This window comes from Diadema setosum, chromosome 14 (genome assembly GCF_964275005.1).
Source record: "Diadema setosum chromosome 14, eeDiaSeto1, whole genome shotgun sequence".
NCBI classification, from domain to species: Eukaryota; Metazoa; Echinodermata; class Echinoidea; order Diadematoida; family Diadematidae; genus Diadema; species Diadema setosum.
In genome coordinates this window covers 36,973,922-37,001,587 of record NC_092698.1, presented here as the reverse complement: position 1 = coordinate 37,001,587, position 27,666 = coordinate 36,973,922, and the positions used below count along the sequence as shown (strand labels likewise).

Here is a 27,666-nt window from a genome sequence, read left to right as displayed (position 1 = left end):
AGAGGTAAAGAAGTCAAACTGGCGCGATGTCCTCTCAAACATCGGTCTCGGGGCATTCACTCCTAGCGATGTTCAGCCTGTTGAAGCGGAAGCTAACCTCGTTCACATATTGGCTGCTGGAGACTAGACGGATGACGGAATTGTGGCACATGAGAGGAATGCTGAACGCATCTGAAGAGAGAAAGAGATTGAGAAAGAGGGGGGGGGGCAGCGAGCAAGAAAGAACGGGAAATTAAACTTTGTATAGGAACACTAAATGAAAATGAGGTTAACAACACGAAACGCTCTCTCTCCTCCTAGCTTCATCAACAGTCGCATGTTAATTCTTCATCGTTGCTCTTGTGCTGTCAGTATAATTGCAATTACCATGATGTTATCGTCATTATTCATTCTCTTGCTCATTTCTTTTGCCATGTTAGCTTCTTTTTGCTCTTTTATGTTATAAAACCTGAAGCAAGATAATGAAAATACCATGCTATAATAAGCTATAATTAGCTATAATAAGCATCCTTGTTTAAATGAAGAGAATCTGTTTTCAAATTAGCACAGCTTGGTGAAAGAAATCATATTATATTCGCAGGCTTTCTCATCACCTTGTGGAATTATGTTTGTTTCTAATTGCAAGATGTTGCGTGCATCTTTATATTTGGTCATTGACCTTGTCATGCTTGTGCATATTACATTTGCAGGCTTCGATCCTCCTAATCATACATATGGAATTATTATTGTTCCTTGTGCGATGTTGCGTGCGTCTTTTTTTTTTCTGGTCATTTATAGCATGCCAGTGTGATTCTTGTCTTTACTGTTTCCACGAAGTTGTATGCTCGAGTTGTTATAGACGCTTAAACGCCCACAGACATTTTGATTGCCCAAAGCTACGAGACGCAAAACAACACTTGATGATGGTTTCCTTCACCTAGGGGGTGCTTTCGTGTTTGTGGATTTAATCTGTTCTGTCTGAACTGCATTCTAATTATTCAACACAGTCAAGGAAAACCCAGGGCTTCTAGCGTGATGGTATCTCACTAAGAGTTAGATATCAGTAACAAATCTCTCTCAACTACTAGTACTCGTTATATTTTACGTTAACTGTCAGAACCCTCAAAAGCGATGTGCCTTTTCTTGGTAACAGGGACTCTATCTGATGGCAGACATTAGCCTGAAAATGATAAATATCATGAAAAAGACAAAACATACAAAGAAACAACAAACGATGTACATCGACACTAACGAGTTGTTTGTTCGCTCGCAGATTTTATTTATTTCTCACATAGACAGACAGACAGACACACACACACATACAACCTATGAAGTGAGCTAACCCACACACACCTGACTGGCAGGAAGATTCCCCGGGTACAATGTGATTGTTCCTGTTCAGCGAATCTCCGTCGCCATTTTGTCTGACGATGCTACCCACGTGACCACAGATACTTCCTTCTGTTATCATGGCGCTCATATCCAGAGAGTTTCCCTCCAGGAGTTCAACGTAGTCCAGACCCATGTGGCACTATCATAATAAATACACGGACACGAGGTTGGAATATCAGTGTTTGGGTAGATACAAGTGTAAGTAAACAGGAGAGAATATAGAACAAAGAGTGGAGTGGAAGATGAAGAAGATGCAAATAAGAAGGTCACAAACAGATATGATAAAGTATCAGGTACATCCTGTATGGAACAAATGCCTAAGGGTATAAAAGGGACATAGATGGATTAGATTTCCTCTTTGCATTTCGTATAGACTGTACTCCAAACAATGAAGATCGAATGTGAGCATAAAATATCAAGATTTGCCATTTATTCCACCATAGACATACTGACATTACGATGCCAGTGCCGGAAATAAAAGAGGAGGTATGATCTACGACGAGGGGGGAAATATCTTAGACCGAGATAGATAGATACTCCCATACTATACAAGATTGTGAATCATGACATATTAATCAGATTTGATATATTGAAACCACATTCATGACGTAAAAAAATAATGAAATCGATCATAGCATGCGGACGACTTAAAGTGGTCTTCTTTTTTTCTATTCTATTTAAGTGGATAATAGTTGCGTTTCGTCCCTTTGGTTTTGCTTGAATGGTACACGATTTACAAGCTATTGGAAACACCTGCTTTTATGTTAATTCATGGGCTTCTTTCTTATCGCCAGTGTTCGATTATCACTGAACGTATTTCATCCCTACAGTTCGTTCACGAAAAAAAAAAAAAAAATCTGACTGAAATTGCCATTGTTAGATTTATCACTTTGCTTCTTCACTGTTCAATTTTCAGATTTATGCAGTATATGCATCAGCCACGTCTTTCTCCTTTTGCCTGACAGCAATATTCAGTAAAAGTCTTACATAAGTTTCCTCCACTGGCATCATTTTATATCTACATGAAGATCCGTCAGGGGCTGCAGTTTTCTCGTTTTCGTCTTGTTTCTTTTTAAGAGGCCTTTAATGTTTTCTTTCCTAGGGACCTATGAGCAGTGATGTATCGTGCGATTCCAGCACCCTCTGAATGTGTCAATGATTAGATTAGTAAATAAGTAAACGCAAAATACGTCATCTCAGATCCGTTATTGACGTCATGGCCCATCTGAATTCTGCTCGACAGCCAATCCTCTTACACACTATCAAGAGCGATACCTCTTTATTTGGAGCTGAGGAAAATATCCTGCGAATCCATCGACCTCGGGAAAAAGTATTTGCTTGAGGTTCACACTACGCTTTGCAATCTCATAAGGAATACTTTCAGTGATGAACAATCTCATAAGGAATAGGAATCGAATATTTATGTGGCAATCCGAACTCCTGTATCTTAAGAAAAACAGCAAACGGTCGATTAAATGTTTCAGCTACTTATTTTTCACAACTATTCTTTCAACGCACAGATTGAACAGAATTGATCAACCACTAGTGATAGAAAGCTTATCAAAAACTACGATCAAAACACAAACACATTCTACTGGACAATTGAAATTGTACCACCTCTGCAAAACGAGATTACGAATATTTAAAGATATGCCTATTCATAATGGCCCAATATTCTTTCTTAATTTTTCCGAGTCCTCGTTCAAACAATCTCAAGATATTTCTTAACATTCTAACGTACACTATAATGTTAACTTTACTGTATTATATACAGCAAGAGATATAACTGCACTGAATGACGGTAGTGTCTTGTGGTTCCTTGTTACTGTATGTCTTGATCTCGACTGCGTTGACTAAAACCATTGCTACCATTGGAGCATTATAGTCATGGCTTTTCAGTGGGTCTTATAGTTTATTGTCCATTTTTCGCCCTCTTCCGTTGTCTTGCACGGTTAGAATTGCATACTTCAGAATTATCGATTTGCTCTTCGTGTTAGCTCAATGAAAAAAAAAAAAAACACTTTCCCATACACAGCTGTATGTATCTCCAGGTATTTCGAACAGACACAATGCACGAGTGAAGTACTTTCGTGTTGGTCTATAGTCAATGTCTTCTTTTCTCTGCCGTACTTCCCACCCCGCAATTATGGGCATAAAATGAGTTTTATGCATTATTCAACTAAATTTTCATTCATGCAAAGAGATTTAAAAAACAACCATCCTACCCCAACCACCAATATACCACCATCACCACACCACCGCCTATGTGCATAAATTATGTTCATTTACCGTCTTCTTAACTTATAGATGCATAAAACTCATTTTATACATCTATAAGTTAAGAGACAGTAAATGAGCATAATACGCACGCAGGCGGGCAGGGTGTGGTGGTGGTGATGGTGTTGGTGGTGATGGGGGGGGGGGGGGAAGGGTTGCTTTAAAATCTGTTTGCATGAATCAAAATTTACTTGAATAATGTATATGTCCACTGTACTGTCTGTGATGTATTCTTATGTGCATTTGTTTGTTTCTTTTGCCTATAGATACTTTCGAACTTTGGATGTTGCATTTTATCTCTATTTTTATCTTTCTTCCGAGGAACCTATAGTCTATACGAGCTTATCGGGTCTTCAGAAGCTCTTCAGTAGGTTTCTACCATGAAATTAGTCAGATCTGGTTAATTGCATTGAATCTTTCATTTCTGTTTCGTTTTCCGAATTATTATGCCACGTTTAACGTCGTGTACCTTCAAAATGTATCTACTAGGTAGCACATTATTCATTACCACTTATAAATTGTAATATGTTCTAATTGCGTCATATTTATACCTGAAAATGGAAATGCATAATGTAAATTGAATTGCTGCAAAATAATAAACACCATACAGATATTACACTCTGTCGTCATCATACAATCACACTATTTAAACCACATTTTGCTTCATCACATGTACAATGAAAATTTGTGACAAACGTCTCCAAGTATTTCGTTACCTTTATTCAATAGCTACTTCACCGATTTCATACAAAATAATAACATGTCATTTTTATTTTTTTCTTTCTTCCGCTACTTTGTTTATACAACATGATAGATTTCGATCGTCTATATCACAAAAAGTCAGCTTACATTGTATTTTGTATTTTCTGCCGGGGCTTGCATACATTATGGTTAGAGTGGTTACGAACGGAACTCGCCATGCCTTATGACAATTACATGAACAGATAGATGACTATATCTACATCCACATCATTAACAAATTGGTATACGTAATCTATGAAATCATAGGGAAATACGGTAAGCAAATGACCGCAGTGAGCTGTCTCTTACCCGGAGTCTGGCGTCACCATTGTCATAGCCTCCCACTGCCATCTCCCAGATGTGGATAGTCACCGGATAGATGATGGAGAAAGAGCAATTTCTCTCGTTGCCATAGTTACGGAGTGTGTGAGCACCGCTTGGTTCGGGAGCAATAACGTTGCACGCTGTGGTATGAAGAAAAATGAGCGGAAGTGCTGGTTAAGTGAGTTTTGGATTTTGCTAGCCTAATTGCCTAGATTGACTCAATAGAAATATTTGGAACTATTGTCCACAGAAGAAACCAGAGCTGTCCTCTTTGGAGAGACAACAGATGCGAATATTATCCAAATTAGTGAAATTCTTCCGTCAAGATGTTTTCATTAGAACTGATTGACAAATTGCCCAACACCGACGTAAACAAGCACTGAATTGATCAGTGTTTTAGTAGTAGCCATGATAAAAATGGGCCCATGATTTTTTTTATCATGGCTACTACTAAAACACTGATCAATTCAGTGCTTGTTTACGTCGATGTTGGGCAATTTGTCAATCAGTTGCAAAGATGCAAATATTGCTGTCTTTTACCAATACACGTTCAGGTGTCTTCCATCAGTGTCCATAGACCGGTGTCTATTTATGGTCGAATGTAAAACATTGTGACATTGTTGTGATATACGAATATTCGTGTCAAACAGAAGAAATAACAAAATATTAACGCAAAGAAATCATTCATCATGTGGATCCATCATAACTTTAATCGTTGAATTATTCATAACTTAGTCATTGCGCCCCTTTTTTGGCGGTTGTCATTTCCGCAATTGCTGGAATACTAACCCATTATCACTTTGCACTTGTCAGTGTTAAAGAACTCCTGAAACGCTATGAACGTCATAGGCTAAAGATGACCGTGTTTTTCCCCAGTAGCCTGAGGAAGTATTGTTAATCAATCAAGTTACTACGGCGATCGGTACCCCATCGACTCTGGGGTTGTCAAGTTAAGCAGGACAAGCATGAATTTATCTTGACTGATATGTCAACATGATGTACGACATGCCCCATAACCCGCCAGCCAAAAATGACTTAATGTTTGCACTGCGACATTATAGTTACGAAATATCGCCTATGGGACAGCTTATCACTCACCCCTGAATGGAGCGCCACATAAGAATAAAAACATCATCGATTTAAAGGCTGTGTACTTGATTATTCATTCAAGGTATAGCCATATAAGCTCATCCGTGGATTCGTGTGACCCTACCCACTTTTTCCCTACTTTTTTCTTTTCCAGATAAGATCGTTTTCAAGACTTGGAATGACAGAGGTACTTGTATATCAGGGCCGATCATGTCGCTGCCGGCTGGTAAAAGGGCGACAGGCAAGGCATGGCCACCGGAGATGTACGCCTCGGCTCTCCTTCTCTTGCCGCGAGGCGACATCTGGTCAGCTGACTACTGCCTGACGATTAACCCGCTCGACACTTTCATGTCTAGAATCTGTCTTTCCCTTTCCTCCGTGCAAAGAATCTTAAATGTAAATTTTTGTCGCTCTGTATTTCTTCGTTCCCCGTTTCAATGATTCTTTACATTTCTTCAAATACAGTAGTAAGGAGATTTATTTTGAGTGCAATTCCCCTCGTTTGGGGATGTGCAAGCCATTTTACAGTACACAAATCAACGCTTTCAGTCGAATATAAGACATTTTGCCTAATTTGATTCGCTATAGCGTGAAGGACGAACGCACTGAAGAGGGCATAAACAATATTAGTGAACATTGGAATATTCAGTCTGTGTGATCATTGGGAAAGGCAGGATAATTTGGGTCATCCCACGAGTTAGGCATCCACGATTCATACTGTCCACGAGCTAGGCAATGAAAGAAGGTTCATGAGTCATACACTCACGAGTCATACAGACAACTAGCTTGACACTAGGGTCTTGATTGCCTGTGTCTGGCTCGTGGACCGTATAGCTCGTGGGCTTAGTTAACTTGATGTCGAACTTGTACAATAGCTCGTTGGCTGTATGACTCGTGATCTTTATTACTCATGGGATATATGACTCGTGGGCAGGTTGACTCGTGGATATCTAGCTCGTGATGTGCAATCAAGGTTGATCACTAACACATTTCTTTTACATACAATTCTCTATAGAATAAAGGACGAGTGTGTAGCAGAGACGAGAACGGAAGACAACTGAATTGTGTTTTCTATGTAAATGTAATAAGAAAAATGATAATGTTTCATTATCTAAAACATAGCTGGTCAAAGTTGACTGAAAAACAAAAGCACTGGCATTTTGGCGTTTTCGACTTCTTAGTGAATTGATAAGTAAACTAGAAGGAATATGGAACTGTGGTTCTTTATCTTAAATTTTCTTTGATACTCTTCCATCGTTTAACAAATAGTCTATAGAATTGTTATTTTATTGATTTATTAATTACAGCGAAATAGTGATCAGAAAGAACAATAAAAATTATTGGCATTTTGCGAGTTTTCTTCCTTTGTTTAAAGTAAAAAATATAATTGTGGCGATCTGCTATTTCGTCTCTGCTTCATCAGACCGGAAGACACACGGAAACCCAGAAACACGTCGTCTGTTCTAGAGAACTAGTTTTTGGCGGTCAGGCGTTTCTTGACGCCAATTAATTCCAGCGAGGATCTGCACTCCATTCAACACGTTTTCCAACCAGCATTCTTTTCATGAAATGAAGCTGATCATAACAAAGTATCGAGTTCCCATTAAAAAAGACAGCTCTCCGAAACACCTGACGAAATCCTTAAGTCTACGCCAGTTTGCTCCGGGTGGAAGCAATCCTATAGGAGGATCCGATCCCAGTGGCTTTAACTTACTGACAAAGACAGAATAGATGCTTCACTTTTCCAAATGGCGTTTGAAAATTATGACAGCGTTTCCTTCTACATCTGCCGGAGTTGGAGGGAGCAGCCACATCCTTTGTCAAAACCAGTAGAACTAAGATCAAGTTAGGCTCTCTGTATTAATTTGATCTTCTAAGCCTGGAAGGCAATTGTTCACCAACTCATCCAAATTGTATTGCCGGGGTCACTCGCACAACGACGAGTAATTTTCACCTCAAATTATGAGACATTTGATTCATTTGTGTCTTTGAAATCGATCTATAGACTTCAGTTTGTTTTCCTTGCATAGGGACTGGTGTTATACGTTAGTGACTCTCTTGCACGGAACGATCTGGGCAGAAAGGAAAAACAGTTTAAAAATACCTCGCGGCGTTGTGTGTGTGTGTTTTTTTTTTTTCACTCTTTCATTACTTTGTTCTTTTCTCTTTATTTACGTTTATTTCTTGCAGAGGTAAGGTGACATCTGTCATGTTTGCTTGAGCTCTTGACGTCATCACTTCTCATCATGCAATTTTACAAATTGAGTTTTCTTTGTTATATTGCACCTCTGAACAGCTGAAAGAGGAAAGAAGAGAAACTTTGAACCTTTCCACTGAGATATCTGATGGTGTGCATCGGAATGAGCAATATCGTCTTACTGTCAGTTTGTCAGGGGAAATTAGCTAAGTTACCAACACCCACACACTGTCTCCAGCGAATTAAACGAAAGCAGCCTTAATCTTCCTCTTTTTTCCTCTTTGCACACTGTTATGACTGGAATAGAATGTCCCTTACTTGTTTTACGTCAACTTCAGTTTATTGCTTCTGGGTATAAATTAAAATCATTCCGCATCGTTTTCATTCAGAAACTGTCAAAAATGTTGAGTCATAAAAGCACCACATGTTTATCCATTACTGTAATGTCATATTCTTGCTAAGAGTTGTGATGGTTGCGCAAAATGAGCACATTGATATTTTCTTGAACTTATCTTGTTCATGAATAAGGCATGGACTCACAGTTATGATTTTCTCTGACCCCTTGATTATCATAACATCTGAAAGAATTAAAGTCATATAAATCAATTAACAAATCAAAAAAAAAGATAAATAACTGATTCATGATACCACGAAGGAATGGGAGATATGGAATAGAAATAAAATTTGGGAAATATAATAGAAATACATGAAAATAACGTAAATATCTTAATCATGAGAGTACAAAAGATAATTATCCATAAGTCCTCAAAGGCTGGTACTGAAATACCATTTATTACACTGATAATGGTTCTCTTCAAAATATTTGCTGCCTCTACAGAATTTATCTTGATTTTCTCATTTGATTTTTCATCATCTGATACATCAATATATGGACTGACGTAATATCCCACCATTAGCCTTAGCCCACGACCCACAGAGGAAGAATAGTCAACGTATAGGAGTCATATGTCACATCTCATGGTGATAGAGAAACAAAAAACAGCGTATCAAAAGTTGACCAAGGTCTATGAAACTAGAGTTATGTAAGCAGGTTCCTGATGTTTGTGTATCTATCTTTATGCATACCCCCTTCTTCATGATGACGTAGTGTCATGTCTTATGTCTTTGTCTGTAAAAAAAAAAAAATTACTGTGTGACGGAAACAAGCACCTGCATATACAAACGCACGCACACACACACACGCACACGCACGCACACATTAAGTGATTATAGGTCGGTAAGCACGTAGGATAGTACCCCTCGCAGCCTCGTGTGATGACTGTGGGCGTTGTCTGACCGCATTTCTACACTGGTGAAGTCACGACCATTTGAAATATTTGTCGATGCATGCGATCGAAGCGCTAAGGGAACCAGCTGAAAATAAATATCCCCCAGGAGCATCCTCCAAGGCACACAAAATACATACATGACCACTCACGGGGAAGACAGTTGTCTGTCAAACACTTCAAAGACACTTCAAGGAAGGCAGAATGTGACAAGCTTCACAAACCATGTGGAAAATTTAACATTGGGTAATCAGATTTTCCACTATTTGGTTTTGTTTTTCAAAAATGTCATCCATACGGTGTTTATGCTTCTTTATACCAATGTGTTACTTTTATCTATATAATCTATCTGTTTATTGCTTCATATCTTACCATTATTTCCTGTTTGTGCTTTTTGAAAGATTTCTGAAACTATTTTAACCTTAATTAGTATCTTCTTTACTCATGGAAATCCAAATTCATTCTGATTCCATGACCATTACATGGAAACATTGCTGTTTCTCCATCATACTCCAATTAAACCATGTGTATCTTTGCATGTATGTCTTTGGTGTATGGTTTTGGGATATCATTAATTAGTCTGAAGGATACTGTGCAGCAATTTATATTATTTTAGTACATTTTACAATTGTGGACTTTTTTCCCGCGTGCAAAGCAGTTTTTGCTCACAGTTATTAACATGAAAATAATTACCCGAACATCCGATGAAAGATTAGGCTAGGTTTGCTAAAGGCATTGTGTCTAAGGATGATAGATATTATCATTGAACTTTACAAAAAAAAGGGGGAAAATGAAAAATGAAAAACTTCCTTGCTGTTTTCATACTGACTATTTATTTTCGGTTCCTAAATTCCCAGTTCTTTCAAGTTTTCAATAACCAGACATTACGTCAGTGCCCCACAAATTTTGCAAGCCAATGATAGGCAGCAATTTTCACAGATTTCCACAATTTGTAAGACATTGTTTTACGAAAGACCCACGATTAGGTTTTTATGGGTCCTGTGTGTGTGTGTGTGTGTGTGTGTGTGACTAACGTTTTCCTTGCATTTATATTTTGGTGCGTTGCCGGTATTATCACTTCACTCGAGGTGACTGAGAGAAAATGAGCAGGTTGTAGGCCTACGTATGCCTGCTTTTTTTTCTTGTATTGTGTTAAATACCATGTATCTTTCCGTAAAAATCAACAATTCCTACCGCAATAGCAGCACTTGGTATACCGATGTAATATACACCAGCAATGCTGAATTAATGTTAATTCCTGATGATAAAGGGCATGAATATTGAAAATAAACGTATACAAATCGATTTTTTCAACAGAGCTGAATTTTTGTTTAATCACGAAATATTGGAATCAATCAGGAAATATTGGAATCAAATAAATTTTATTTTGCTGTAGGTGACTGAAAGATATTTTAATCTTCTGTGAACATCTGTCTATTTCCATATTATCTAACATGTTTTTCATCCACAAATGACATGAAAACCTTCCATTTAAAATGCTCCTGTGTGTTTGGCAAACACGTATGTGACATAATACTTCTTTCCTTTTTGAATTTCATGCTATCACAAAAGACGCCTGTCTTGTCAGGGAGCACTTTACAGTTTGGTAACTATAAGACTGCAAAACCATACGTCTGCGGTAGATATGAAGATAGCAGAGTCTAGAAATCAATCGATGTCAAACTGTTACCATATAGCTAGAGCGTGTGTCCTGTCATAAACACTTCTTGGGAAACAATCCTTTTTGCGCACGTACATCCGCTTTGGCTAAGACTAATTGGCTAACGAAACATGCAGCAACAAAATCGGCAACTTCTTATCAAATCACCCGGGCAGTGACTCGATATTCCCGGTGGGCACGGACTCCTTTTGCGCTTTTTTTTTTTGTGACAAAGACAGTGAATTTGCAGCAATTTCATACTTCGCTGAATCTGTTGAACTTCTTGTTTGCCGTACTTTGTCATCGTTTCCAAATTCAGCCTGGCCGTCACCCGAACTGGCGATCATAACGCTCCAGCGCGCCGCTCACCACTGCTTACCATCAATTGGCGTACGTCCTGATCTGCCATGGACATTGTTTACAACGATCTACACCACGGCGTAATCACACATGAACACAAGCATTCTGCATATTTATTGCATGCACCGACTCTACATACACAATTATCACGATTGAGAATCATACTCATGTACGCACTCTAATGAAATAAAGAAATATCACGAATCAGATTTGCTGTACCAACAATACTTCCATCTGTGGAACATACTTAATGTTATTTGTGGATGACGTAAATCATTGGAGCGTTTACAAAGAAATGATACATAATCAAGGCACGAGATTAGCGATAGACCACAACTTTCTTTGAAATCATATGTTTTGGTGGTCGGGGCACCTAATATTTGTGTGTGTTTACAATGTTTTGTGTGTTTTTCTTATCCGGAAAAGGGGAAGAATGACTCGCGACTCAGTGCTTGATTACTTCATTTCATTTCAGCTGGCTGCTGTGACCACGGTTGCCAGATCGCTGCTAGTCCTCATCGGCCAAACTCAGGCTATTTTCCATTATATTGGCCAAATTCGGCCAAATTATTTTTTCTCATTGCTAAATTTCATTACAGAACGAGTTTTACCCGTATGTTAAAATCATGGACATCATTGTGGTGTCATTGAAAAATGTGTAAGCCCTTTTGCAATATTGCATGAATATAGTGATGTTAGATTAAGTAAACTGTATAGTCACATGTATTTGAAGCCCTCTATCATACTTGCCAATTTTCACATAATTATCATGATTCATGATTATTTTGATGTTTTACTAAATCATTTCATTTAATTTATACTGTCTTACTTCTCAGTATTACAGTACGGGGTATTTGAGGCACTTTTTAATACCTGTTAATTTTCACCAATTTTCGTGGCTTTAACCTATTAGGTCCTACATGTATTTTGATGTTTAATCGAATGACTTCACGCTGTATGCTTTTCTCTTCTTTTTTTCGTGCCTAAAAATTTATTGTCAAGCCACCAGTAGATGAATTTTGATGATCTTGGTTCCCGATTGGCCATGGGTGATCACTTGAAAACCACTAAAAACCACTTGGGCTACCAAACAGTATCTTTTCTCAAAGACTTATCTATCAGATAATACCTTTAAAGGTATATCTTTATGTCAAATCATGTTAAACTTGTGAATAAAAGAAGTCATGGAAAATCGCGTTTATGCCTTCCTTACAATATTAGATAATAATTTATGTTAGACTTATTGTACGAAGTCACAGTATGGCGTGGTATTTGAAGCCCTTTATCACATTTGCCACTTTTCACATTGCCATCATGGTTTATAATCACTTAAATGTTTTATTTTATCATTTCATATTTAAATGTTTGTCTTTCTTACCTCTTAGCCACATATGCAGCACTTGGTGTTTGAATCACTTTATACAATCTGTCAAGAGTCCCATTATGGCCATATTTTATTGTATCATTGCAACGTCTTACTATGTCATGTTATTTCTTATGATTTTCTTTTTTTTTTCTGTTCACCAGAACTCATGTCCGGCCACCAAAGAAAAAAGCTGTAGTTGAGTCTTGCATTATGATCATGCACTCCAGAGAAAGAAACGTTCATTGGTTGATACTTGGTTTTAGATATAATTTTGTATAGCACATCTCAATTAGTTTTCCCATTTTTCCCTACTTAGAAAAAAAAAAAAGAACGATCTCACCGTCAAATGATCATTACTCTTGGGTTAACCCGTCCAGCATCATGGCAGTACAGTTGTTATTGTTAGGACACCACACTTCTAAAATACCTGATTTTCCAATAACACTGATTGAAGATGAGATATACGGGGGGGGGGGGGATGGTGGAGATGATAGGGAATACAAGATGCACTCTTGTCTTTCATCTTCATTCTTGGGGCACTGCTTGCATTTACTTCTTTTCTCCTCCCAACCTTTGACGAGGATGGTTGAGATGTCATAGCAACGACGTGACGTGGTGATTGTTTGCAGCCGTCCGGCTGATTTGATTACGGCAAGGGGAGGGGGGAGGGGAGATGGGAGATAGGGGCGATTGTATCTTTAATTTTTCTTCTTTGATAGGGCCATCGATTTCAACTGTAGTTTAGAAGGTAAAGAATTGTTATTTGTGTGTCTGTGTTTCTGTGTGACCACTGGAAATGCTCCAAGAAATGGGCTACCTCCTTTAAGGTAGGATCCTTCCAGCAAACACTAAGGAATAGAATGACAGTATGATTAAAATTTGATTTCAACTTTTGCTTTAGCTTTCATTTTTTTCTTACTTATGCTACCTAATGAAAACGTTCCTGACTCGAGCTGTTTAATGGTTTATGTTGTTTCATGATCTTTATGTAGTTTTGGCCTGCAATTAAAGTCCTACCGTTTGTTAATTCTTACGGGTGTATTTAGGGAGAAGTAAACGATATTGGTGTCTATAAATCCGATAGCGCCTTGGCATACGTGGCCCTTGTGGTAAAATTTCATAATTTGTTTCGATCACTGATCTATACTCTGTGTCAATTCTGTGAGTCCGATGGCGTTTAAAGGAGACAAGATCTAAATTTTCCAGACACTATTGAATTTCAAACAGATAATGGTTTACTACAGCAGCTGAATACACAGACTAGTGTAGGATAATTTGCAATGCTATGTTCCACCTGCTACATAATTCGATTAAAATGTAATGCTTTGGGGGGAAACTTTTAAGAGATAATGAGATCATAAGTGCCCCTGGTTTGGTTACGTATAGGAAGATTTAACCAAAGCTAGGAGATGACCACAAATACTCGTTTTAAAATAAAAAAAGATAAAGATAGATATGTTGTGTACATTGTACTCTCAGAGATTATATTGCGACCGTTAACAGTAAGTTTGGTTGACGCGTGAAACATTTACTCTTTTCTGTAACCACTAGATTGAGAGGTTAAGCTGGCGAAACGTATAAACATCAATATCTACATGTATTATTCACTCACATTTTGTGACAAAGGATTAGATATTAGGTTGTAAGTAAATCAAATCACAACAACACCACAGGAATTTATAAAGAATGGCATGTACTCACGCTCCGGGTTGTGTATTGGCCTGAAAGTGAATGCGAAGCTCGCTGCAGCATCGGTCAGCTTGAAGGTGATCATAGCCCCGTTCTGATGAGACCGGAACACGCGGCTTCTCTGGCTGCACACATTGACCACCCGCTCTGCGATGGTCAAGGGATGGTCATCCACTCCCGGGAATGACCCGTATCCCATGGTCCAACCATCAAAGAACTGTAAGCCAAGTGAAGTCAGGTATTTCTTGGTTTGCTTTGTTTAACTCTCAATCGAATTCATTCATACATGTCCTTAAAGAAATTCACAAGCGACACATGATGTCATAATGAATATATCTTCATACAAAGAAATTAAAGCACAAAGAAAACAAAACCGGAATGTCATTTCGATACATAAGTTTGATATTATTTCATTCATGCCTTGAACGATTCCTACCTGTACTTCGTTCTCAGGATCGCTGCAGTCGACATCGAATTCGGTGAACTCGATCTCGACCAAGTCGTTTGACTCGGCGAGAAGGTACGTGGCGCACACCGTTCCAGCGTTCTCTGGCCTTGCCGTGTAGTAGTAGGTACCCTCCAACCCAACCATGTCGACCCTACACGCTGGGGATACGATTTTTCGAGTACGTTAGTATGTTAATCTTATCTCAGTTAAGAACTTCACTCCGTCTTAGAGTTAGACACAGACTAAAGTAAAACTTACGAAACATTAATCATTTTTCATTACATGCAGCAAAACAAGGAGCTGACGGGGGTCCAGTTTATAGCAATTACATCATTACTGTAATATTGTATATACCATCACCTCCAATCTTGATTTCTCCTACAAACATATTACTTGCATTTTTGGTCAATAACATTGGAAAGTACCCCTGCCCCCTTTGTTATCATTATCAACCAGATATCAAGTCGTTATCAATTCTGTGGCTATTAGTACGGTGCCCGTTTCTACTTCGTACATTGAAATCGTTGAGAACTAGTTCACGGAACATTCGTTTTATTTGTTCTTAACCATATTTAATGACAAATCTAGTGACTCAGCATGACGAAGTGAACACTAACATCGTGTTCGTTGCTACGTTGCTGATTTTATTTCAACAGAAGAAAAAATGGGTCAAAAATGTTTTCAAAATCACCGATGCTTTGTTTTTGAAATATTAATTTTGAGATATTTTACTACTGCCCTTACATCTAACCGTCATGGAGTTGATAAACTTGACAGGATGGGATAAGACGGCCCTCGCTATAGATGTTATCGAATGAATCAGCGCAATAAATCAATCAGCGCAATGGACATTCACAAAACAGAAATATTGCTGACTTCATGTGACAATAATTAGTTGAAATGAATGATGTCATCTCCCTGTAATAAAATGAAATTACTATTTTTTCCAGTGTGGGCGTTATCATTAAAGTATTATATCTATCGGCCAAAGATAATCTATATAATTTTTCTTGTAGAAAACCGATTTTACTTGAATCATTACATTAAAATGAAAGAGACTCACTATACGTTATGTCTGATGAACGCAAAACGAATCTGAAATTAAATGATTCAAATTAGACGGACCTTGCTAATGTGATCTATGTCCTTTTGTATCGGAACATGTGAAACTAATCTGATGTATTACGTCCATTTTTGTAAGATACCAACTTACCAGTCCATTTTCTTGATTTTTTCAATGTTTATAAAATTATTCTATGTCACTTCAAAGAAGTTGGCGCCGCTACCACGCTACAAATTGATAGACAAATCACCATATTCCCATTAGCGCAGTAAATCTTCCAATTAGAAGCCTTCCTTCAAGTATGATAACACGTAAGCATGCATACCAGTTGGTGTGAACATTATAATGCATTTTTAACATCATACCCTGCATTACTTCCGTCGATGACAGCTACTTGAAGTCCATGGATTGACTACAGATTACCATAAATTGTTCACTTTTAGCCAAAAATTATAGCTGAAATTCAGGTAACATAAGTTAAAAACTGTCAATAATTTCATAGAAAATTCATCACCTTTTTTTTTTTTCTTAGAAGCATCTCGCAATGAAAAAAAAAATCATAATAATTCATAAGGAGACGAAACATTGTGTGGGCTTCGTATCATTTTACATTTCTAAGTGTTAACTACAGGTACTTCGTTTTCCTCTCTTTTTCTAATATCATATTAACGATTACGACTTTCTCTCTCGCAAGTCTCATTATAGCGTATTGTACTCATCATTATCTTTCCTTGTTTGTGTGTACATTAATTAGCACCGTTCTTAGCTCTTTGTTGTCCTTTTTCTTTTATTTCTCTCTTCTTTCATTCCCTGATGTTTTCTCATCTCTTTTGATTCCTGTATTATCATTGTACATGAACATACATGTACATGTATATATACATACATTGTTGGAGCCATACTTAATAAACATCAGTTGTTAACAAAATATTCATTGCCTGAAGTTACACAATGTACAGCAGAAACGTATCAGCAATACAACCGTACAATGAATAATACAGTATATATATATATATATATATATATATATATATATATATATATATATATATATATCTGTATTATACATTGTACGGTTGTATAAGGTAGCCAGTGTGTTTTAACCTATGTTGGTTTATGTATTTCGTATGATTTCATTGCAATCATTACCGCTGTTACTGTTCCATTATTTTCACTGCCAGTGTATGTGATAATACTGCCGCTCCGTTGTAGTGAATGTCATGTTGCTGTCTATATTCCGTTTGATTTTCTTTTGCCTTGTTTTTGCCTTATTCTGTTCAAATGTATGCAAATTGGTGTGAATGTCATGTCGCTGTCTATATATTCCGTTTGATTGTTTGTTTTGTTTTTTTTTTGGCTTGTTTTTGCCTTATTCTGTTCAAAATGTATGCAAATTGGTTGCTTTTCTGATTTTGTGTTTACGTCCCAAGCCCTTGAAAAAGACCGGTAACTCGATCGAAAGCTCGAGAGAATAAAAGGCTCCTTAGTGAACATACTGCAACGTCTGCGAGCAGTCATTCCTCCGTCACACCTATAAATATAGTCAAATATGTATACCTATATTTATAGTCTAAATTGAGATAGCATTAAGAAGGACATAAAGGATGAGTACTTTATAAAAAATATAGTTTCTGATAATCGACATGATAACACTCAAGATATAATACATTCCTCCTTAACTGTTCTATCTATAGTTCTCCATTCTCATGAGTGACTTATTTACAGTGGGATCCAATCCTTGTACATTTACGTCCTTGAGTGAAAATTGTTCACCCTGACTAGGTGTTGCGGGTGCATTGGACCGTGACTGATTGGTCCACAAGCTCGAATCGGTCACGGTTTAAATGGCGCCGAGCCGTTATGTGACTTTCGTCATTGTTCACTTGATGCGTTTGTGACGTTAATTTCAAGGCTCTTTGGCTTACTATGACGTGCGTTTATATTCAAGTCAGTAGATAAGATCTGATTCATGACTTTTTTTTTTCATGACTTCGTGTATAGTAGATTATTCCCACGTAAGTAGATCAGAACCCATCCTCTTCTGCCCCTTTTTGTCCTCTTCTCTCTTTCTGTCCCTCTCATCAACCTCCCTCTCACCTTTTCGAGCCGTTATGACAAGGTGTTAGCTTTGCATAGATATCCTGGTAATGAGTTACCAGTTCCGCTCCTGACATTCTTTGGAGTGACACGTGGGAGTGGCAAGGCGAAAAAAACCGAAACATGATTATCTCTCATCGGCTGACCATTTCACCCGACAGACGTGTCTCTTCAGGGAAGGTCGAATCATTAAGCAAACAAAATCATGCACTAGCTCGATGAATCATTTATCTATCTTTTAATTATTCATGAAAGATTGCTGCTCTAAATATTTCCTTTGCTTCAAGAACATCTGCTAACATTTTATGCTCTATCTTTTATAATTATTCGATATATACATATATATATATTTTTTTTCTTTATCCTCCTTCGAGGGACTTTATTTCATTTCAAATATCTAAAAAGGTTCACAGAAGAGAACAAGATATACGAACATAGAACAATAAATTGTCAAATCATAATCATCACATGAATTTCGATTCCTCTGGAAATTATATACTTCAAATATATCCAAAATACTTCATAAGTGTGACATTACCTCAACATATTAATTTCCGCATCCACAGTTAATCAAATATCATTTATGTGATTCAACTTCTGCTCTAATTCATGAAGTTGCCTTTTCGTGAAATCAAGTAAGTTTTTTTTAACTAAAAATTTTAAATTCATATTGAGCTCTGTTCTGAAGTTGGTCAATAATGCATATACATTCGTTGCTTTTGCGGTATAATTGCTAAGTATATACAAACGAAAAATCGTATATTGGGCAAAAACTAATATCAAATTTAGCAACATCAAAGATTTATCTCTTACATCTATTCCTGTTAATATCATTCGTTCATTTACAGTGATATCAATATGAAAATAAGCGCATATAAAATTTGATATTTTTTCCCAATATAACTTCTTATCTGGGCAATGTAACAAGACATGCCAAATCGATTCAACATCGTTGCATTTCTTACAAATCATATCAGACACAATTCTCCATTTCACTAAATTTTCTTTAAATGGTAAAATTCTATGTAATAACTTAAAACTATATTGCTTTATTTTATTATTAAATAATTTTCCAAACTTGAAATCAAACAACACCTTCCAATCAAATTCTGGAGGTATATATAATGTTTTTGTCCAAAAGTATATTACACTTAGCTCGGATTTCTTTTCATCCAGCAGTAACGAATACAACTGTTTTGTCTTTAAAACTATCAATTCAATTATATCCCCAGTATTTATTTGGAACAATTCTTTATCAAACAAAACATCTCTGGTACATTGCCTTTTGCACAAAAAATCAAACCACACCTGTGGCAGTGCCTTTTTAATTCTTTCATATTGAAACAATCAAGTCGAATTCATTGTCTCATATATTTGTTCATGATTTTTCCATGATTCATTTTCTATCAACTGTTTAACATAAATGATACCTTTTTCAACCCAGTATCTGTTAAATAAAACTTCATTCATATACTTGATGTTCGTATTATTCCAAATAATTTCATTTGATATATCAGTCACCTGCAATATATTTTTATAATGTGTTTTTGCCCATGTAGAAAGAAGATCAGAATAAAATACCGGTAATTTATATCTTTTACACAATAACATCATATCTGCTGCTGAACAATTATAATGTAAACATAAATAGTCAAATATATATATATAAATTATATATATATATATATATATATATATATATATATCACTTTCTGTGTACGATGTATATAAAAAATGATAGAGCAAAAACGATATGCTCATATATTCCATGTTTGTTTGTTTGTTGTTTTTTTTTCCAATTGGCAAGTGGTCTTAGTCAGCTATGTTGAATTCAAATCTGTGGCATTCTCTAAAGACGTAATCTTCCTTTTGAATCTGTAGTTTGGCAGCACAGCTGTAAGGTAAGGTTGATATAATATTATTGTTATTGTGTTTATGTAATCACTCTATCGTCTGCAGTTGTTTAATCAATTTTCCATCAAGCACTGAATTAAGAGAGTACATAGGAAAGCCTGTGTTTTGTTGTGGTTTTTTTTATAGTGTTTTGACTTATTTAATACTTATTCTTGTTTTGTTTCGAGGCACCTGGCTAACAGGAATGCCAAGATTCATGACAATCTGACAATCACTTCATGAAATTATTGGGGTGTGCTTGTATAAGTGCGCACAGAAGAGAATGAGTCAGTGCAATTCAATAGTCCCTTAGCTTTAAAAAAAAAAAAAAATGATGCCATGAGGACCGCTGCAATCAGTGACAACCAATTACATAGCTAGAATTCTTATCAAGATAACATTATCACTTGCATCACATGTTTAACACATTCCATACTGAATTCTGAAATGCCCATAGATTTAATACACAGGCCACAGGTTCCCGTATGGAATGGAATAAGTTCCGATGCATAGTGCGGTAACCGACGTTAATGACTTTGTCATAAAGACAGTGCTAAGTAAATACCTCATCCTCTATTTGTGTTGTTATCATTATATAACTATAATTACTGTAGTATAACGTTCTCATTTATTTCGGGTATATCGCTCTCTTTTGATTACTTGTGTGATCGTGACGATATAAAAGGCACTTTTCTTAAAAAAAAAAAAAAAAAAGGAGAAAAGGAAAGAGATAAACATGAAAAAAAAATAATAATAAATAGTAAAATACAAGAACGGGTCCAACATAAGAATTTCCCTAAAAGGGGGGATTTAGACATGTGATAGTATACGGGCACTATAGACTCCTCACAAATAGGCCCTATAGTTTTTTCCCCTATTGACTCTCCATGATATTGGGCTTACGTCGAAATTTTAATCGTTGAATTTTATCATGTTTACTCAAATGCAGAGTACTGAGCGCATGATTTTAATTTATTTTTCCTTTTCGCGAACAACCTACGAACAGAATCGTGAGATAATCCATGTTCTATAGTCTAGTTTCTTCATAGTGCAGTGTCATCACAATGGCATATAGCTCACCGTATTTGATGTGTGGGAGAAAGATGAGAGGTTTTGTCGTTAAATAATATATTGATATGCTATTAATATTTTATGGTGTGTGTATGTGTGTGTGTGCGTGTGTGTGTGTGTGTTTGTGTGCATGTATATTATGTATTGTAGAAAAGATATCCGTCTCACGTAATTTGTCTGTTTGCAGTTTGAAAGTTGTATCAGATTCGCAGCTCGCCTCGCCTGCTGTAATGGACCCTGTCAATAGCACGGTTTGTTTTGTCAATATACATGAATCTTCGAGGGTACGATTCGAGTGGCAAGGGCATCCCCGTTATAGCCGCCGGTATTTCAATTTATATATGACAAGTGTGTGCGTAAACTGCCAACACCATACTCCTAAACATCTCGATGAACGATGGCAGCTCAAATGCAGATGATCTTACCATTGTCACACTATGCCTCGACTCATCAAGTTAAAATGTTTGCTTTCGTGTCTCACAGTGAGCAGAATCACGACTTGTCGTGTCTTCTCTGTCTATGGCCATGATGACCGTTCAGATGAGAAACCAAGGAAATAAAAAACCTACATGCGTACTGGCAAACGGAGTAGTGTGTGTGTGTGTGTGTGTGTGTGTGTGTGCCTTCCCAACTCCCTGGCAATGTAAGCGGCCATCCATTATGTATTTGTTTGTGACATTATGTCACTCATCGTATGGGCCGTAATGACATTTTAAGAACGATAAGTTTACAGTCTTCACTATTGAGTGATCCCAGTACGATAAAGGTGTGCATCTGAAGAACTTCGTTGTTGTTTGTTTTTTTCTTTGATGAAAGTCAAAACATGAGTACATTTGGTCGACTTGCAAAGATGGAGTAGGAGAAATTAATTTTGGTGGTGAAACTATGATGATCACCACCATCTATATTCGAGAATAAGATCCCAGCTTCTACATAAAAAAGCCCCACCTCATTACTATCTTTAATCATGCTTATTTTTCATACTCTCCCTTAAAGTTCCTATTAAAAATTTTACTTCTACCCATCTTTTTTTCTTATAATATATCAAAATAAATATCATTCGAGCTTCTCGCATGACTTCTCAAGATCAAACTCTTAATGCGAGGATTGCATGCATAGTATATTCTCGCAGCCCCTATGTATGTTGCCTTTCAAACATATTTAGAAGAGCTCCGTGGGAGCCTAATCACCCTAATGCCTCCCACATTTTTTTTTTTTTTTTTTTTTTGCAGCTGAGATCCTGACAAAAATAGCGGCGCAAGGTCCCGTTGTATTAAAAACAACCCTTTAAAGTGGTCTTTCTGCTTACCTAGGTCCCTCGAATAGAAATCGTCTGTGGGGTGGCCGTCATCAACGTTCCTGCGAAGCATGCTAATGTCAACGTGGTCCCCTCGCAAATGGGTAGCCTTTGAGTGGCGTCCAGACCAATGAAAAGACAGAAGACAAAATTAATATCAAGCACTGAGTTGATTGTTCGAGAAGAAGGTCAAATTTGGTTTTGCCAATAGCTTTTGTAATTGATTTTTCTACAAATATTAGGGGTGGAATGGCAATTGGCACAGTAAAGAGTAGGAAACGATCGGAAATAAAAGAGAAATGTGTAAAGACATTCATTCATTCTTTGTCTTACATAATTCTGAAATACTTGATCAGTCATCCACTCATTTATCAATTTAACTTTTCAGCCTATCTAAATGGGTAATCCACCAAGCACAACAGTTCTTCATTAGGACCCCATTGCATGATATATGTATATATAATATATATATAATACATAGTGTATATATACATATATGATATGTTCTGTTGTACATTGCAAAGGCAATGAAGAAACTGTATTGCTGTACATTCTAAAGGTAATGAAGAAACTTACATTGTTAGCACTTAATGTTTATGTATATCCATTTATATATATGGTACCAACAATGTATATGATATATATGTATGTATCTGCATAAGCAATGATATAATGCAGGAACCAATAAATCAAATCAATATATATATATATATATATATATATATATATATATATATATATATATACAAAAATCATCGTAATTGCATGAGCACATAAGTTAAGAAACATGTATGCACCCACTGTGCATTCAAATCAATTTACAGTGAACAAATTATATGTTTCACATCATTTTATCATAGATTTTTATTGTACGCAGGTCACTCGCTCCATGCGATGTGGGACTGAGATTTGTTTTTAAAGGGCCCCTGAAATCCAAATGCATGTTGATTTGTGTTGATTTATATGATACCCTCAACATCACTTTTGCGGTGAAACGAATATCTAGAAACATTCAATGTATTTTTAACGATAATTTTCTTCTATTTTTCTTCAGATCACTTGGAAACGCCTACAAAAAATCCTTCCAAACCAATATTCCTCAGATTCCTCAAATCATTGTATGGTATCTAGATTACTCCGAAAAAAAAAGAAACAACAGGAAATAAAACACCCAGCTCTCAAGAGAGATTAATGACAGGGGAGTGTGTAGGGATTCCTAGTCACTGTTGCATTTTGCAACGTTGAAGGAACAAATAGATGCAAATGGACATCGAGTGTTTCGGAATTAGTTTCTTTTTATAGAGTATCTTACCATGATGCATCATCTTTGAAGATGGAAACATTCTGCTATTTCTTTATAGTAGTATATCTGTTACTAAATAGATCTTAAATCGGGGACAACCATACGAATAGGTTCAGATTGAAATGTTCAAACAAGAAATTAAATGCGCTTGTTTAAAGGCAGTTTTATTGGCAACACTGGAAGGTTCTTCGAACTACTCTAGCAAGCAATGTACATGTGAGTAATTTAGTAACTTAGTGTTTTCCCCTAAATCCCTTTATTATGACCTTTTCCAACGCTGATTCAAAGGACTGGATGGAATTGTCGATAAGCAATTCGCATCACACATACACTGAGATACAAAACGAAGCACCGAGGTTGCAAGAAAATTCTAGTACGATTTCAATATTTTCTAATCATCTTTGTGCGAGAAGGGACTACCTAAAACGTCTGAGGATTTCAAGTAATTGTTTTGCCCCCATCCGTTAACCACTCAAAATTATGATAGATTCTATTAAAAGTAACACTCCTTTACCCTCTTCCTGACTCCAATAATGATTTTAGTGAGTCTTAGATGATTGAGACTTGGTATATTGATATACTTACTATATGCATGAGTATCAAAGGAATGTGCAAAAATTCTGATCTGGGTTGACTTATTTCTCGTCCTATAAATCTGATATTGTGACAAAATAAATCTCTCTTTCTATGTGCAAACAGCGAAACGGCGCCTCCATCATAATTTTATCATCCGTTGATGAGAAATCCTCAGATGCTGCGTTTGTCACTCAAATGTGTCTGCTGTTATACTGTTTGCCGCTCCTAACAAAACTATGGTTATAAAGTAATGAAGTACATCATTCCACGACTCGCTAGGTTATTGACTCCATTTCCTTTCGACGAATGAGGCCAACGAAAACAATTTTTCTCTATACGGAGCTGTAAAGGATCTAGTTTGTATTTGTCGAATATAGAGATATTTTTGCTCGATTTGAGGGGATTTATTTACCTTTTCCTTCTTCCTCGCATTACTTTTCAGTCATTATTTTTCCTTTTTTAATCTTACTCCGCACCTTTTCCTGTTTGATAAAAAATATTTCGAATGAAATCAGAGTCCCGAATAAAAAGCAGAAAGGGGGATCGAGAGAACGCAAAATTACACCACAATCATGTGATATGTTATTTTGTGAATATGCATATTTCTATGCAGCATTGTACATTTATTCCGGTTTCTAGTGATGCAATTCAAAACAATACAATCGGATCATTTATATTACCCTCTTACACAGTCAATGATTGGTTTCGTAGCAATTCACAACAAAATTCAGTCACAGATTGGCATTAAAAAGAAAAGTCTCAAGATTCTTCTATTAGAGTATGTGTTCCAATTACGTGGTATGTATTCATTAATATTTGACCCCGTGGTGCGTTCAAACATAAACTACTGCCTTATGTGTCATAATAAGTGAACAGTGTTGGGCCTCTTCTTCCAGTGCTCAGGTTTCGATTTACCCACACACTACACCTATACGACAAAAGTTAAATCAAATGAGAAGTGAAAACAAAATGCGTTCGGATTCACTCTGTGGTACTCCATTCATGCGTCCCATGTTTAATCTTTAGTACTGTCCATTTAGTAGAAGTGATTGTCAATATCACTTTATATATATATATATATATATATATATATATATATATATATATATATATATTATATAACATACAATTCTTTACATAACACCTTTAGACAAACAACGTATTTTTTTTAATACATCTAAGACTTCTCCCTCGTTTAGGAAGGTCACGTAAGCACTATTGCACATACAGTGTAACACAATCAGCTGACAGCAACCAAAATTACCCTGCTAAGCAATAGTAGCCTCCTCTTTTGTAATTCAGTTTACAAGTTTTTTTCTCTCCTGTATTTTGTCCAGGACAGGATAATTCTTACAACGCATGAATTACCATCACAATCAATATCCGTGCTGAAAATAATGCTTTCAGCGATTAAACCTCTGCCTTTTTTTTTCAAACATGGCACAGCTGGCTTGCTGTATTTCATAAGATATCTCATAATTTATGGACAAAAAGAGGAGCAGTGGATGTTATGTATGAGGCGGCCCATTATCTTCTATATCTTCTATAACGAGATGGGATATTTCATAACTTTCAATCATCTGTTATGACTCCGTACATAACATTCAGCACACTTCGAATTATGTGTCTTGCATCAAGAGGAAGACGGCTGACCATTATTTTGATTCACACCTCTCATTCACTATCCCTCGTTCTACAAAGTGTTGTCGACAGATAATCTGATTAAGTCAAAATGTAAAGGATATCTGTCTCCTCTTCATTCTTTCAGCCGAACGGGATTCACTTATATGTTCAATAAAATGTTGAAATGACATGGCAACTCAAGGTAACGCATTAATTTTCTCCCTGTAGATACGACAGGTGGAAGTCGCTCCACCTGCCTCACAACTTCCGCTTACGTCACTCATCCCCTGTGAACAGAAAATTAATGTGGCGACACTGACATGGCAGATGGTTGTAGTTTATGTAGACTAATACTTGATGATAAGAGTGCTATACTGGACCATTGTGTCCAGACCTATAGCGATTTAAATAATTTTGACATAGAAATGTATGAGATATATTTCCCGATGGAGATTAATGTTACATGATTATCAAATTATATTTAGAAGTACAATATGTTTATTTATCCATGTGATAGTTTGACGGATTAATTTCCATTAGTATTATCATAATCATATTATCATCATCATTGTAATCTGTAAGGGGGAAAATGGCCATGGAAACCCGATGCGTTTGATATGTTGCTGTAAAAGCAGATCGCTTCGTTTTGTTTTCCCCTACATGTTTTACGGTAACGCGCACAAGTTCATTTTTAACATCTGTTACACCTCTCTGCAATTTGTATATTGCCTTTGAGTTGAATGGCATCGTTAAGACATTCTGTTCAGCACATTCTGCCTCTCTTCGACCTTCACGTGTACTAAAACTTTCCTACTGGTGCATATAGATTGGCTACATTTTGTTGCGCGTTTGTCAGTAGTAACGCTTTAAGGAATATCACACTTCTCTTGAGCTGTATATGGGTGAAATACATCTGAAATACATTTGAATTTCACAAGAGCTAATACACAACAGAATCAGTGTCTTATTTATGTCTATAGATTATTGTATTTGAGAAATTTTTGTAAAAAAAACCTATTTCTTGCCATTAATTCTCTTCTTTTCTTGTATTTCTTTTTGTGTTCCTAGCCAATGCTTACTGTTTTCTTAACATAATGTTTATCTTTGGTTATAATTATGTTGACATTCGTTCAAAGCTCTTTCAAAGTTTGTAAAAAAAAATATGAGTTTCATAGTGGACAGTTCACTACTCAAATTTTTGTATCTCTGAGCTCGGAAATAAGAGTAAGCTTCCTTCAATACCGAACAAAAGATACTATCTCTTCGTTAATAGCAATCAGATGAAACGAACGGGAGGATCATTTGATATTACCCACCTGTTCTTCGATGCCCAGGGTGTGAGAACAAAACATCATAACCACAACGAATATCGATTGACAGTATAGTGACGTCATGGCGAAACTTTATTGCTATCCTCTGGCTGCCAACAATACGTAGTTAAAGTTGTTGTTCACAAGAGTTCTGCGTACTGCCGTGAGATTCGACCGGACAAGAGTGTAGCAAGACAAAGTTTGCTATCTGCTCAAGATGCAGAGCTGGACGCGACTAGGCTCTCTCCGTTTCTGTGTAACTGCATGTGTTGCTATGAATGAAGAGTGTAGTTTTCCTGTCAGTATCGTTGTTTGCAGCAAACTGTTCCCTTCTCCGGCGATCGAATGACCGAGAGCTCCCTCAGGGGACCTTTTTATTGCCGCTCAACAGTCAGAGAGAGACCGTCGCAAACAACGCGGGTGCCCGACAACTCTTTCGTCATTTCACGAAACACGGAAACACGTTGAGATTAATGGGCGTGGTCTCGCTATAAGAGATATTTTGATTGGTTTGCTCCAGTAAGTCCGATATCTCATACTCAAACAGCATTCTTCTTGCTACACCATGTCTTTTCGCTCTTTCAATATACTGTCCAAACTTATGCCTTCATATTTTACCTGATGA

The 27,666-nt window shown here is 36.7% G+C and overlaps 1 protein-coding gene across 1 annotated transcript; it reads right to left on the bottom strand.

Moving 5' to 3' along the window:
- LOC140238088 (corticotropin-releasing factor-binding protein-like) lies at nt 1–27,125 on the bottom strand. The gene is made up of 7 exons (XM_072318014.1): nt 27,048–27,125; nt 22,242–22,338; nt 14,797–14,966; nt 14,373–14,577; nt 4,699–4,853; nt 1,333–1,510; nt 1–171 (listed from the first exon to the last, which is right to left on the bottom strand). Exons 1-7 carry the CDS (start codon nt 27,123–27,125, stop codon nt 35–37), a joined length of 1,020 nt encoding a protein of 339 aa, XP_072174115.1. The 3' UTR covers nt 1–34.
- Between the last annotated feature and the right edge of the window lie 541 nt (nt 27,126–27,666).

Bases quoted from the DNA above. Each gene is read 5' to 3' on its own strand.
- LOC140238088 (XM_072318014.1), bottom strand. From the start codon at position 27,125: ATGACGTCACTATACTGTCAATCGATATTCGTTGTGGTTATGATGTTT. The intron at 14,967-22,241 runs GTAAGCAGAAAG...TCGTATCCCCAG, and splicing joins TTTCTATTCGAGGGACCTAG to CGTGTAGGGTCGACATGGTT. The intron at 4,854-14,372 runs GTGAGTACATGC...TTCATACCACAG, and splicing joins GCCAATACACAACCCGGAGC to CGTGCAACGTTATTGCTCCC.